Genomic DNA, 15,136 nt, shown 5'->3' on the forward strand with positions numbered 1-15,136 from the left:
ATATATATATATATATATATATATATATATATATACAGAGAGAGAGAGAGAGAGAGAGAGAGAGAGAGAGAGAAATTGTGTGATACTTAGGACATATCCCCGACAGGAATGGTAACCTGGTACTGGACAATGCCGATCATACAGGGAGTGAGAGCAAGCACCAGACCCTATCCTCAGCACATAACGTATCACAGGGATAGGGGATCACACCTAAGAGAGAAAACAGATAATGTATACTTAATAATAGTAGAGCTTACCCGATCCAAGCGGATATAAGACAAAGGGGCTATACTCACAACTAACTGGATAGGGGCTGATGCGGGGCTGCCTATAAACAAAGAAAGCCAAGCAATATAATATACTGGATCAGCAATAGACCAAGACTGCAGACCGCCAGAAGTAGAAAAAGAATCAAAGCAGTACTTACATAGGTCAAAGCGGGGGGCCACACACGGCTCTGCAGTGGCAGAGCGCCCATATGATGCCGGGAAGTACACTCTTAGTGGGCGCGCCGGCGTCTCTTAAATAGATCAGCACTTCCGTGTTTACTCACGTGGGCGACTCACACGTGATGCCCTGAGTGGGAGCGGCCCGGGCATTCGGAGCCGAACGGCTCCGAAGTAAGCCGATGCGTGATAACTAGTGCTGTCTATAGGTAAGGACAGATAGGAGCTGGTTAAATAGCAGGAGTGTATCAGGCAACAGATATCACAGTGATGCAATGGAGGAAGGAGGCAGACAGAACATAAATTATAAGACCATAGCAGAAGTAAATAAATAGATAAATAGATAAATAATAACAAATGACCAACATAATATAAAAGGGGAGAGGGAGAGACACACAAGAATAATATCAATTAGATACATGATAAATAATAAAAGATATGCCAGATATAAAATAAGAAACCACCAGAGGATAAATATAAATAATAAAAGTAAAGGATAAATGCAACCAATGGGCAGACCATATGCAAAGAGGGGACCAGGCAAGGTGTTATTATATAAATATTAAGATCCAGAAACTGTATATCCAAGGCCATTGTAGATTATAGGAACATCACAGAAATGATAAGTGCTGAGACCCAACCGACCTACCGGGGATAAGGAGGGGGGATAAATTGGACCTAAGTGTTATACTGACCCTAAAGGCCCTGTTATACAACCCTAAACCTAGACCGCATTGATGCCCTAAAAAGGGCGGTACCGTAATGCAGGAACCTCCTAGTACCCCCTGGACACCCTAATTCTAAGGGTGGTACTAAGACTACCTGCCAACTAAGGGGCGGAGGAGGAGGGTCTCAGCACGGTTGGAGAGTTACAAAAATGGGGCAAAAGATAACTGCTCATTAAGACCAGTGGGAGATATAGATTGTAGTTTGAAGATCCAACGGCCTTCTTTTTGTAGAAGGATTCAATCCAAGTTGCCACCACGTGGCGAAGGCTTAACTTGTTCAACTCCAATGAACGAGAGTACCTTTGTATCTCCCTAATGAACAGAATTAACATGTACAGAAATTGGAGTGTCACGTTTATGTTTAACATCTCCCAAATACTCAAGAATCCTCCTCCTAAACTCCCGAATGGTCTTCCCCACATAATTTATGCCACACACACAAGTGGCGACATACACAATGGCCTTGGAACTACAGTTGATAAAGTAAAAATTACGAAATACCTGTCCTGATCTGATGTTTTCAAAACACCTGGTCCTCTTCCCATTTGCGCAGGCCTTACAGTGCCCACATCGAAAACAACCTGGTGTAGAGTGTTTATTAAGCCAGGTAGTACTAGATGGTATAGACAGATGGGAATGAACTAATGTGTCCCCCAAGCTCCTCCCTCTCCGAAAAGTAATTGCAGGTGTCTCGTCCACTACCTCAGCGAGGTCTGGTTCGAGTTGGAGAATGTGCCAGTAATTATTAATAATATGTCTCACCTGATGAGTCCGATTATCATAGGTCACTATGATTCTAAGTGGTTGTTTTTCTACGTGGTTGGCTTTAGGTACAAGTAAATGTGTTCTATCCTGTTTTAAGGCCGATTGATATGCTGTTCTCAACACGTAATCGGGGTAGCCCCACTCCCGGAATCTGGAGCGGAGATCCCCAGCCTGTTGTTTAAAGTCGACTAGATCCGAGCAGTTTCTCCTGAGCCGGAGGTACTGCCCCCTCGGTATCCCCCTTTTTAGGGGGGCCGGGTGGCAGGACTCCCACCTCAGGAGTGCATTGGTGGCCGTGGGTTTTCTATAGACGGTAGTCCGCAGACCACCGCCTCTATCCCTAGAGATATATACATCAAGAAGAGATGCCATCTTTTTGAATCTCGAAAGTAAATGAGAGGAAGGAATTGATATTAAGTGCCTGCACTTTTGGTACCTGCCCATAAAATAAAAATGTCGTCGATATATCGCGACCAAAAGGTTGCGCTACCCGACAAAAACTCACGTTTGTCCGAGAAGTCGGTAGTAGCCTCCCACCAGCCCAGAGTGAGGTTTGCATACGATGGGGCACAGGGACTCCCCATCGCAGTACCTCTAAGCTGGTGGAAGTACCGCTCCCCGAGCAAAAAGAAATTGTGAGTTAAAATAAAGCCAAGTAGTTCCAATACAAATTTGTTGTGGGCTTGGTAAAATGAGCCACGTGTTGCAAGAAAAAAGGATACAGCTTTAAGACCTACGTCATGAGGGATAGAAGAATATAACGCTTCAACATCAATAGATGCCAACCGCACATTCTCTTCAATAGTAAGCCCCTCAAGTTTAGTAAGGAGATCAACAGTATTTCTGGTATATGAAGGTAAAGAGTGGACAAATTCACGTAATATCTTGTCCACATAAATTCCAATGTTCTGCCCAATGCTACCAATACCCGCCATGATGGGTCGTCCCTTAAGTGGGGTAGTCCCCTTATGAATTTTGGGGAGATCATAAAAGGTAGGGGCGATGAGAGCAGTGGGCAGCAGGAAATCATATTCTTCTTTAGAAATGAGTTTATCAGCCAAAGCCTGTAACAATAGTGGCTTTAATTCCTCCAAATAAGCATGTGTGGGATATTGGTTTGTAATATCTCATATGTCTGGGTGTCATTCAACAATCTTTTGCACATAATAATATATTGGTCTCTGTCCATTAGTACAACATCCCCCCCCCTTGTCTGAAGATTTTATAATTAGATTGACATCCATCTCCAACTCCCTAAGGGCCTGTTTTTTAAGGCGGCTGAGATCATTAAAGCCAGTAACCCCAGAATTGGAGATGGAAGTGAGGTCCCTGGATACAAGGTCAATGAATACATCAATACAGGAGACATCTCCCCCTTGGGGGAAGGAACGATTTGTAGGTTTACAGTTGGTAAAGGGTCCTTCTCCAATTATTCTCTCACTGTCCTCCAGAAGTGACACCAGTTCCCTTGTAGCCTGTAATTCATGTAAATTGAAGCCCAATTCCCTGGCTTCCTTTTTGTCCCTAAGTTTATGAAATTTGTGCTACCTAAGCTTCCTGCCAAAAAGATTGATATCCTTTGTCCAGGAAAATAAGTCAAATTTCATTGTTGGTACAAATGTAAGTCCCTCATTGAGGACCTGTATCTGGGGAGCAGTGAGAGTTTGGGAGGAGAGATTAACAATTTGACCCAACTCTTGGGGGTTTATGCCGGGTAGCGGCCCCTCTCTGGCCGATACCGTAGTTGGTACTAATTCTGTGGATGGTCTAAAAAAGAATGCCCAGATAAAGAGAAGGGTGGAGCCAATTAATTTCCAGTAGCAGATTGATCGCCTCGATTGCCCCATGATTGGGAATTTGGGGGATAATGATTCTGGGGTGGTCTATTTGAATAGTACCTACCACCTCTCGTGCGACGGGGTCTGGGTTGGCCCCGGCCTCTATCTGAATAAGCTGGTCTATCAAAATCGGATAGATCAGTATCTGAGGTAGATTGATCAGTTTCTAGATCTCTTGGTACTGTATTTCTAGAAAGGACAGAGTATGCATGATTTTCCCTGAACTCCTGGAGGTCACGTACAAACTGAGAGTGTTTCCTTTACCTTCAATTGAGCCTCCTTGGCAACAAATTCTGGGTCTGACTTAAACCGCAAAACTACCTCTTTCTGTTCTTGCAGTTTTTTATCCAGTGTCTCTAGGTTACTTTTCTCCTCCTCTAAGAGAATGCCAAGGAAGCTCAATGAGCAGGTTGTAGCTGTTTCCTCCCACTTTTTGAGAACACTTGTTGTACGCAACCTTAAGGCTGGGAGAGTGGGCAAACGAAGGCCTCTTGGCACGATTTTGTGTTTTAGATAGTTATCAAAATGATTGTACTTCCCAAAATTCCCTAAAGGCAGATTTAAAGGGGTACTCTGCCCCTAGACATCTTATCCCCTATCCAAAGGATAGGGGATAAGATGTCAGATTGCCGCAGTCCCGCTGCTGGGGAGCCCTGGGATCCCCGCTGCGGCACCGCGCTCTCATTACAGCACAGAGCAAGTTCGCTCTGCACGTAATGACGGGCAGTACAGGGGCCAGAGCATCGTTATGTGATGGCTCCGCCCCTCGTGACGTCACGACCCGCCCCTTTCAATACAAGTCTATGGGAGGGGGCGTGGCGGTCATCACGCACCCTCCCATAGATTTGCATTAAGGGGACGGGCCGTGATGTCACGCTGCTCCGTCCCCCGTATCGCCCGTCATTACGCACAGAGCGAACTCGCTCTGTGCTGTAATGAGAGTGGGGTGCTGCAGCGGGGATCCCGGGGCTCCCCAGCAGTGGGACCGCGGCGATCTGACATCTTATCCCCTATCCTTTGGATAGGGGATATGATGTCTAGGGGCGGAGTACCCCTTTAAGGGATGCTGTTGGTTTGGCTTGAGAAAAAGTATTTTCAGAGAATATGTCCCTAGCCTCCGAGATCTAGGGAAGTGCATCTTCTGTTTTCCCCCCTCTCTTTTCCATTTCATTCCCAGTGGTGGGATTATTTGCACTTACACCATATTCTTTATTATTTGGTGTGTAATTATTTTATTTACTTATTAAAAGTTATGTTTTAAGGTACCTACTCAGTTCATTGCACTTACAGAGCACCACTACAGGAAGATAACAGTGCACAGTTTCTTGCAGTTATAGACATCGTACCACACATGCTAGCGACCGAAGTTATCAGAGAAGTTGTACAGGATCCCTTTGTTGTGTATATGTTACAACTCCATTTACTTCAATGGAACTGAGCTGCAATACCACACACACACACACACACACCCTGGGGACAGGTGTGGGGCCCTTTTTGGAAGAAATCAGCCTTGTTTTTCTAATCCTTAACCCCTTAAGGACCCAGCCCATTTTCACCTTAAGGACCCGGCTATTTTTTACACATCTGACCACTGCCACTTTAAGCATTAATAACTCTTAGATGCTTTTACTTTTCATTTTGACTTCGAGATTGTTTTTTCATGCCATATTCTACTTTATGTAAGTAGTAAAATTTCGTCAGTACATTTCTTGGTGAAAAATTCCAAAATTTAATGCAAAATTTGAAAATTTTGCACTTTTTTTTTTACTTTAAAACTCTCTGCTTATAAAGAAAATGGACATCCCAAATAAATTATATATTGATTCACATATACAAAATGTCAACTTTATGCTTGCATCATAAAGTTGACATGTTTTTACTTTTGGAAAACATCAGAGGGCTTCAAAGTTCAGCAGCAATATTCCAATTTTTCAAAATATTTTCAAAATCAGAATTTTTCAGGGACCAGTTCAGTTTTGAAGTGGATTTGAGGGCCCTTCATATTAGAAATACGCCATAAATGACCCCATTATAAAAACTGCACACCTCAAAGTATTCAAAATGGCATTAATCCTTTAGGTGTTTCACAGGAATAGCAGCAAAGTGAAGGAGAAAATTAAAAATTTTCATTTTTTACACTCGCATGTTCTTGTAGACCCAGTTTATTTTTTATTTTTACAAGGGGTAAAGGGAGAGAAATCACCCTAAAATTTTAACCCAATTTCTCTTGCGTAAGGAAATATCTCATATGTGTATGTAAAGTGCTCTGTGGGTGGACTAGAGGGCTCAGAAGGGAAGGAGCAACAATGGGATTTTGGAGAGTGAGTTTTTCTGAAATTGTTTTTGGGGGGCATGTCACATTTAGGAAGCTCATATGGTGCAAGAACAGCAAAAAAAAAAAAAAAAAAAAACATGGCATACTTTTTTGGAAACTACACCCCTCAGGGAAGGTAACAAGAGGTCCAGTGAGCCTTAACACCCCAAAGGTGTTTGAAGACTCTTTGTTAAAATTGGATGTGTAAAGGAAATTGCTTTTCACTAAAATGCTGGTTTTTCCCCAAATTTTACATTTTTAATAGGGTAATAGGATAAAATGTCCCCCAAAATTTGTAACCCCATCTCTTCTCAGTGTGTAAATACCCCATATGTGGACGTCAAGTGCACTGCGGGCACACTACAATGCTCAGAAGAGGAGTCACATTTAGCTTTTGGAAAGCAAATTTTGCTGAAATGGTTTTTGGGGGGCATGTCACATTTATGAAACCCCTATGGTGCCAGAACAGCAAAAAAACTAAACAAAAAAAAACAAAAAAAACACATGGCATACTATTTTGGAAACGACACCCCTCAAGGAAAGTAACAAGGGATACAGTGAGCCTTAACAACCCACAGGTGTTTGACGACTTTTGTTAAAGTCGGAAGTGTAAATGAAAAAAAAAAATCACTAAAATGCTGCTTTTTCCCCGAATGTTACATTTTTACAGGGGGTAATAGGAGAAAATGCCCCCCAAATTTGTAACCCCATTTCTTCTGAGTATGGAAATACACCATGTGTGGACGTCAAGAACTCTTCTGGCGCACTACAATGCTCAGAAAAGAAGGAGTGCCATTAAGCTTTTGGAGAGAGAATTTAGTTGGAATAGAAGTCGGGGGCCTTGTGTGTTTACAAAGCCCCCTGTGGTGCCAGAACAGAAAATTGATGTGTGACATGTGACCCCATTGTGTAAACTACACCCTTCACAGAATTTAATAAGGGGTGCAGTGAACATTTACACCCCACTGGTGTTTGACAGGTCTTTGGAACAGTGGGCTGAGCAAATGAAAACAAAAATTTTTCATTTTCACGGACCACTATTCCAAAAATCTGTCAGACACCTGTGGGGTATAAATGCTCACTGTACTCCTTATAACATTCCGTGAGGGGTGTAGTTTCCAAAATGGGGTCACATGTGGGGGGTTCATTGTTCTGGCACTATGGGGGCTTTGTAAACACACATGGCCTTTAATTCCGGAAATTGGCAATGGGGTCACAAATTAAGGGAGACTTTGTTTCCTATTTTCCCTTGTGAAAATGAAAAATTTATGGTTACACCAGCATTTTAGTTAAAAATATATATATATTTTGTTTTCCCATCCATATTTAATGAAAATTCGTCAAACACCCGTGGGGTGTTAAGGCTCACTATACCCCTTGGTATGTTCTGTGAGGGGTCACATGTGGGTATTTTTTTTTTTGCGTTTATGTCAGAACCGCTGTAAAGTCAGCCACCCCTGTTCAAACCACCAATTTAGGCCTCAAATGTACATGGTGCGCTCTCACTCCTGAGCCTTGTTGTGCTCCCGCAGAGCATTTTATACTCCCACATATGGGGTATTTCCATACTCAGGAGAAACTGCGTTACAATTTTTTTCTTCCTTTCATCTCTTGTGAAAAGTATCGGGCAACTCCAGTATGTTAGTGTAATTTATTTAAAATTTTTTTACACTAACAGGCTGGTGTAGACCCCAACTTTTCCTATTCATAAGGGATAAAAGGAGATAAAGTCCCCCAAAATTTGAAACGCAATTTCTCCCGAATACGGAAATACCCCATCTATGGTCCTTAACTGTTACCTTGAAATGTGACAGGGCTCCAAAGTGACAGAGCGCCATGCACATTTGAGGACTACATTAAGGATCGCATAGGGGTGGACATAGGGGTATTCTTCGCCAGTGATTCCCAAACAGGGTGCCTCCAGCTGTTGCTAAACTCCCAGCATGCCTGGACAGTCAGTGGCTGTCCAGAAATGCTGGGATTTATTGTTTTGCAACAGCTGGAGGCTCCATTTTGGAAACACTGCCGTATGATACGTTTTTCATTTTTATTGGGAGGGGGGGCAGGGACAATGTAAGGGGTGTATATGTAGTGTTTTACCCTTTATTATGTGTTAGTGTAGTGTAGTGTAGTATTTTTAGGGTAGATTCACATGGGAAGTTTGCGCTGCAGCAGAAAATTTGCAGCAGCTCAAACTTGAGGCAGGGAACTTACTGTAAACCCGCCTGTGTGAATGTACCCTGTACAAACCTCCAGCTGTTGCAAAACTACAACTCCCAGCATGCACTGACAGAACATTCATGCTGGGAGTTGTACTTTTGCAACAGCTGGAGGCACACTGGTTGGAAAACCTTCAGTTAAGTTCTGTTATCTAACTCAGTATTTTCCAACCAGTGTGCCTCCAGCTGTTGCAAAACTTCAACTCTTAGCATGTACTGATTGCCAATGGGCATGCTGAGAGATGTAGTTATACAAAAGCTGGAGGTACGCAACTACAACTCTAGTTGGCGAAACAGCCGTTTGCTGTTTTTTCATGCTGGGAGTTGTAGTTTTGCAAGATTTAGAGGGCCACAGTTTAGAAACCACTGCATAGTGATCTCCAAACTGTGGCCCTCCAGATGTTGCAAAACTACAAATCACAGCATGCCCAGACAGCCAACTGCTATGTGGAAATGCTGGGAGTTGTAGTTTTGCAAGATCTAGAGGGTCACAGTTTAGAGATCACTGCACAGTGAAGACCCGCATGACCCGGAATTGCCGCAGATCGCCGGTCTAAGTACCCACCTGGGCATTTGCATGGGATGCCTGCTGAATACCTCAAATAATTTATGCAATGTACAGTATTTACAACCTAAAAACAGTTTTTATTCATGCAATTATAATAGTATAATAGGAACAATAGGAAATATTGTGCCAAGTGCAGAGATGTGCATTTAATACTACAATATGAGGCTAAATATAGGAATCTGGACATAAAATAATACATTATTAAGACAATGCTGATGTTTCAATGCTCAGAATTTTGAGCAGCAATAAATATATTTATGTTTTTTGTTAACAGGTATGGGAAAATTGTATCGACTAAGGCAATCCTGGACAAAAACACAAATCAATGCAAAGGTACATAAAAAGATTTCTTTGAAAACGCTGGGTTCTATCCACTTGATTGAATAACAATTTGTTCCGGATTAAGTTGTGCTAATTATAGAAATGTAAAATTGTTCAGCATGTTACATCTCCAGGGTTTGACATGGTATTTCTTGGCATGTGACCAGTACAGTTTGCGCAGAAAGCTCTATGGATTCATGGATGTAAGAATCACATTTTTTGTGTGTTTGCTTCAGGCTTGGTATTGGATGCAAGTTTTAAATCTGGATTGTTTTGCTGTGTTATTGAGATGCTCTTTTATTTTGCTCTGTATTTTACTGTTTTTTTCTTTTTTTGGGGGGGAGAGAGGGGAGGTTACATTTTCTGTTTCCCTTCTTAACAAAAGAGGAATATTCTGTCATGCTCTTGTAAACATTTCTAAATTTGTTGCATGACAAAATATGATAAAAAAATGAAAAAAAAATAAAGTCTTTGGAGTTCAATGTGGAGAAGATGCTTTCAAGTTTGGCGCCTCTTCAGGTATCCGGGCAAAAGAATGGATTGTCTCACGGCAGTACATTTCAATTTAGAAGGTTTACTATGAATAAATACATAAAAAATTGACTTTGCATTTTTAAGATATTGCAACCTTCTTCTTCAGGTAGATACATTTAAACATAACAATGGCGTTTACATATCGGCAGGTAAAGCCATGACCCTGAGTTCAGGGTGACATCTCAAGCATGTGTAAATAACCCATGAAAGATAAAATGCAAAAAGATAATACAATATAATACGTAAATAAAAAGCATAATTAATGCAATATAAAAAGTTTTATATGTTATTGTTGCTTAGGAGTTTATAATAATGATGGTGAAAGTTTGAAAAACATCCAGTTGTGATTGTTCAGAAAGGTATCAATTCATGAATGGCGTGTCTACTTATTTCCACAGTGAGATGAAATACCTTAGTGTGTTCTGGCTGAGCCCCATTCCTAGTAATATAAACTAGGCACAACAAAGTAGCGATGCAATCAAAATAACTTTGTTTAGCAACCCACATGTATTAAGTTACGTTTCGGTCATATAGCATACCTTCATCAGACCGGATTGCTGCGAGGTTGGATGGAAACAGGTGACTGGCTAGCACAGCCGTGCTCAGAAGAATAGTGAAATGCAACCTATAGGTAACACCTTAGTGACTATAGGTTGCATTTCACTAATGTTCTGAGCACGGCTGTGCTAGCCATTCACCTGTTTCCATCCAACCCCGCAGCAATCCGGTCTGATGAAGGTCTGTTATATGACCAAAATGTAACTTAATACAACTTAATACATGTGGATTGCTAAATAAAGCTATTTTGATTGCGTCGCTACTTTGGTGTGCCTGGTTTATATGACTTGGATATAAAGGATTGGGATTCCTACTACGGCACCCCCATACAAGAGAGTAATGTCATTTTTGTATAGAAATATGAGCCCCATTCCTGCTTGTGATGTCAGACTCATTGGTGTGCTCAAGCTGAGTCTCCCTCCCGCTTGTGATAAAGACTTGTGGTGTTGGTCTGTGCCTGAGCTATATGGTTCTATGATCTTGTAGTTTCAATGGGAGATTGTAGTGAGCTCATTTTAAGTGTTACATAAAGTGCATACTTGTGTTTTCTAATGTACAGTCCATAGCTAGACAAGTTTCTGAGACATGTTTGCTGCTTCTTCTGTAGAACTTAAGGCTCAATCTGTTTTACTTTTTATATCTTCTTACTCAAGCCCTGAAATGGATTGAGGTCTGAATGTAGATGTCCTGAATTGGATTTGTGAATTAGATTGTTATTCTCTCTTACTTGTGCAGTTTAGGTCCATCCAGTGGGTTTTTTACATGGTTTAATGTGCATATAAATATCAAAATACATGGAGTTCTGTCATATTACTAATAATGTCTATTGATGAGCGGCAGGGGCTATTTTTAAATTCGATATATTTTGTGAATATATTGACGACTATTCATCCTATGTTCCCGAAATTTGCATATGTGCTATGTTCTTTCACTTTTTTTCCCCATGCGAAAATTTGCATGGAAAATTTGCATAAAAATGTTCATGTGAAAAAAAATACAAATAAAAATTAATATTCGTCATTACGAATATATAGCACTATATTCTAAATATTTGCAAAATCACGAAGCGCCGATATTGGCGATAAAAATTCACATTGCGAATATTCGTGCTCAACACTAATAATGTCTAATGATAAACCAGAGAAGTGTTGATAGAAAGCATGTACTTATACTGTACATATTATATAAAAATATAAATAAAAATTAATACAGCAGATCTTATCATTCTGGATAGGGGATAAGTTATTTTTCACTGGACAACCCCTTTAAATGGGAGGATTAGTCTGGTTATTTGCTTCTCTGTGTTGTAGCCATCTGGTCTATCTTTAAAGAAATCTTACTTATTTAAGCTTCTTACTTTTTCTAGAGAGTTTTTGGGGGTCTTTTCTGGATACTCTTTATCTCTGAATTGTTCTGTTAGGTAGTGGACCTGATCTTGAAATCTTTCTTCCCTAATACAATTTCTCTTTAAATGCCTATGCTGTTTTGTTGCCACATTAATAGCCATCATGGCAAATGGCTACTTGACTATAATTAAAATTAGTTTATTGCCATGGGTTTTGAAAAGTACAACATTCTGGATTGTTTTCTACTGACCTTAATTATTAGGTCTAAGTAAGTGGAACATTTTTCACTTATTTGTTGAGAAAACCCCCATTTCACTGCTACATATTTACAAATGCCTCTAGTTCTTCCTAACTACCATTTCAGAACAAAAATATACTGTTGATGTTTCTACACCAGCGGACCAGGCTCACACCAAATCTGAGGGCGATGGTGTTATACTTCCAATATAACATAAATAAATTAGCAAAACTTGGTGTGAATCTGGTTCCAATAGATTTGCACTTAGTTTTGGTAATGAGTCTATCCATACTCTCTTGACTTAATAAGTTTGGCACCCCTCGAGGTATCCGGGTTAAAGGACGGATCTCCCGAGATAAATATATATATATATATATATATATATATATATGAGGTTTACTATGAAAAAATACATAAAAAACAGACTTCGCATTTTGAAGATATTCCAACCTTCTTCTTCTGGACGATACATTTAGACATTACAGTTGCAATTAAAAAGTGGAGGGTAAATCCAAAACCCTGAGTTCAGGTGATATTTCAAGCATGTGTAAATAAATTATTACTGATAAAATACTCATACTTATTTCAATGAAATACACAAATAAAAAGCATAAAAGACTGCTTTTAATTACATAACCATTGTGAAATATACTTATAAAAGAAAACAAAAAGCACCTAGTTTTGGTAATCAGTCTACCCATATTATCTTGGCTTAATAATTTTTGTAGAGGGGTTATACACTTAACCTGGGTCTCAGCCACTCATTTCTACACTTCTTCTTGCAAACATTATAGACCCTTCACCCTAATCCAACATGCAATCTTGTGTCAGATATACAGTATAATGCCCCAAGTGTGAGGATGAACGTGATACAGTTATTTGTAAAATAGATAGATAGTTGGTCAGATGGATAAATAGATACTCAATGTCAGTACTATAACAATTCTATTCTTAGTGTGATCCTGGAAATTAGTTTTGATGTTGTGATCATGACCTTTCAGAGTACTGCTTTACTGCAATGACAATATTGAGCAAACAGTAGTTTAAAGGGGTTGCCTCACCATAGCAAATAGTTTTTTTTCTGGCCACTTGCGGACTGTTTCCAGTGGCCAGAGGTGTCGAAGAAGCCAAAGCTGGGAAGTTATGCAATTTGTGTAACTCCCAATGACTTTCATGGGAATTACACAAAAGGCCTATTCCAATGAGATGTTTATGTAATTCACAGAGATACAGAAAGAGAATATCCTGTGTGCTACGCCATTTGCACCATTTCTATCAGCTTTTGGCTTTTCTGACCACCTTTCACTGTTGCAAACAGAACAGAGGTGGCCAGCAAAAGCAATTTGCAGAGGTCGGACAACCCCTTTAAGACTATGTTGATGCCTATTATTTGCATAGTCTTATTGAATGGAGTGGGTGCGCACAGCTGGTGAACCAGTGTCTATCCACCCACTATTTGAACAAGAGGGCAAGAAGAGGAAAATTTAAATAACTTTAAAGGGGTTCTCCGGTGCTTAGACATCTTATCCCCTATACAAAGGATAGGGGATAAGATGCCTGATCGCGGGAGTCCCGCCGCTGGGGACCCCCGGGATCTTGCACACGGCACCCCGTTTGTAATCAGTCCCCGGAGCGTGTTCGCTCTGGGTCTGATTACCGGCGACCACGCGGCCGGCGGTGTGTGACGTCATGCCTCTGCCCCCGTGTGATGTCATGCTCCGACCCTCAATGCAAGCCTATGGGAGGGGACGTGATAGCTGTTATGCACCCTCCTTGCATTGAGGGATAGAGCGTGACCTCACACGGGGCGGAGGCATGACGTCACATGCCGCCGGCCTTGTGGTTGCGGGTAATCAGACCCGGAGCGAACACGCTCCGGGGACTAATTACAAACGGGGTGCCGCGTGCAAGATCCCGGGGGTCCCCAGCGGTGGGACTCCCACGATCAGGCATCTTATCCCCTATCCTTTGGATAGGGGATAAGATGTCTAAGCACCGGAGTACCCCTTTAACCAAACATAAACTGCAAGTTGTCCTTTTTTGTTGCCTTTACATTATTATGCAATAGCAAAATTAAGGCTTTATCAGTAATTTCCAACCTTTCTACCAGATCAATGCCCTTACAGTGTGGACTGGAGCCAACTTTTTGGGGAAAATACTTCAAACTCCATACAGTGTTGTGTTCACTGCACACACGACCAAGATCTGCCTCAGGTTAAATGGTTCTTGCAACTAGAAAAGTATTTGTGACTTCATTGAAGCAGACTTGAACAGGACATATGAATAAGCCATAACTAAACAGAATCTAGCAGAGCAAGAAAATAAGTCTTACTAAACTAAACTAAACTAAACTGAACTAAACTTATCTATCTAGCAGTAGATGAGCTGGAAGACCTTGTTACACATCTCTGGTAAATGCTAGACTGCACTGGTTTTGGGGCCAGTCTCATATGAAGAGAAGGTCGGACTAGGGATTCTTTCCTCATCCTTTATAAAAATGTCTACATAGAAGCTGACTGTAGAATGTATCATGTGACCAATGAATCACTCATCTGATACATTATATGCTAATAGTTAACCCTTTTATTCTCAGAATACCTAAGTGTATGCTATAATGGTAATTTAATACACAAAATCAACTTTTCAAGTAAATCCAGTAGGAGAAAAAGTCCACGGCACTCACTAAATCCTTATACAAACTTTATGTGTGCTTCATAGCAGGTACAAGTAAACAGACAGCACATGATAAAACACTGACCATTCCACATCATCAGTCATTTCATCAGGGTCTTGTAATATAATACCTTGAAAAAGCATCTGGTGATGCAAAACAGCTGTAGGCCAGTGTTTTATTGTGTCCTGTCTCATTTTAAATACCTTCTACAAAGCACAAATAAAGTTGGTATAACGATCCGATTAGTGCCTTAAAGGGGTACTCCTCTGTAAACATCTTATCCCCTATCCATAGAATAGGGGATAAGATGTTAAATCACGGGGGTCCCGCTGCTGGTGACCCCCACGAACTCCGGGTCGGCAACAGCGGCGTCCGGAACATGGAAGCTCGCAGATTCCGCATTTGTGACATCATACCACACCCCCTCCATTTATGCCTATGGGAGGGGGCATGACTGCTAGTACATAGCCATTGCCACTCCTCCCATAGACGTGAATGGAGGGATGTGGTGGCCGGCATCGCCAGTCATCGGGCATGGAGAGGAGTTCACTACGTGCCCCGCATGACAGAGGTGCCACAGTAGAGAT

The 15,136-nt window shown here is 41.2% G+C and overlaps 1 protein-coding gene across 1 annotated transcript in view; it reads left to right on the top strand.

The window, feature by feature from the left end:
- RBMS3 (RNA binding motif single stranded interacting protein 3) overlaps positions 1 to 15,136 on the top strand; it is a 763,640-nt gene that overhangs the window by 256,961 nt on the left and 491,543 nt on the right. Inside the window, exon 3 of the mRNA XM_056520078.1 lies at positions 9,153 to 9,211. Coding sequence (XP_056376053.1) covers positions 9,153 to 9,211 — 59 coding nt within the window. The remainder of the gene's footprint in view (positions 1 to 9,152; positions 9,212 to 15,136) is intronic.

This window comes from Hyla sarda, chromosome 5 (genome assembly GCF_029499605.1).
Source record: "Hyla sarda isolate aHylSar1 chromosome 5, aHylSar1.hap1, whole genome shotgun sequence".
NCBI lineage: Eukaryota > Metazoa > Chordata > Amphibia > Anura > Hylidae > Hyla > Hyla sarda.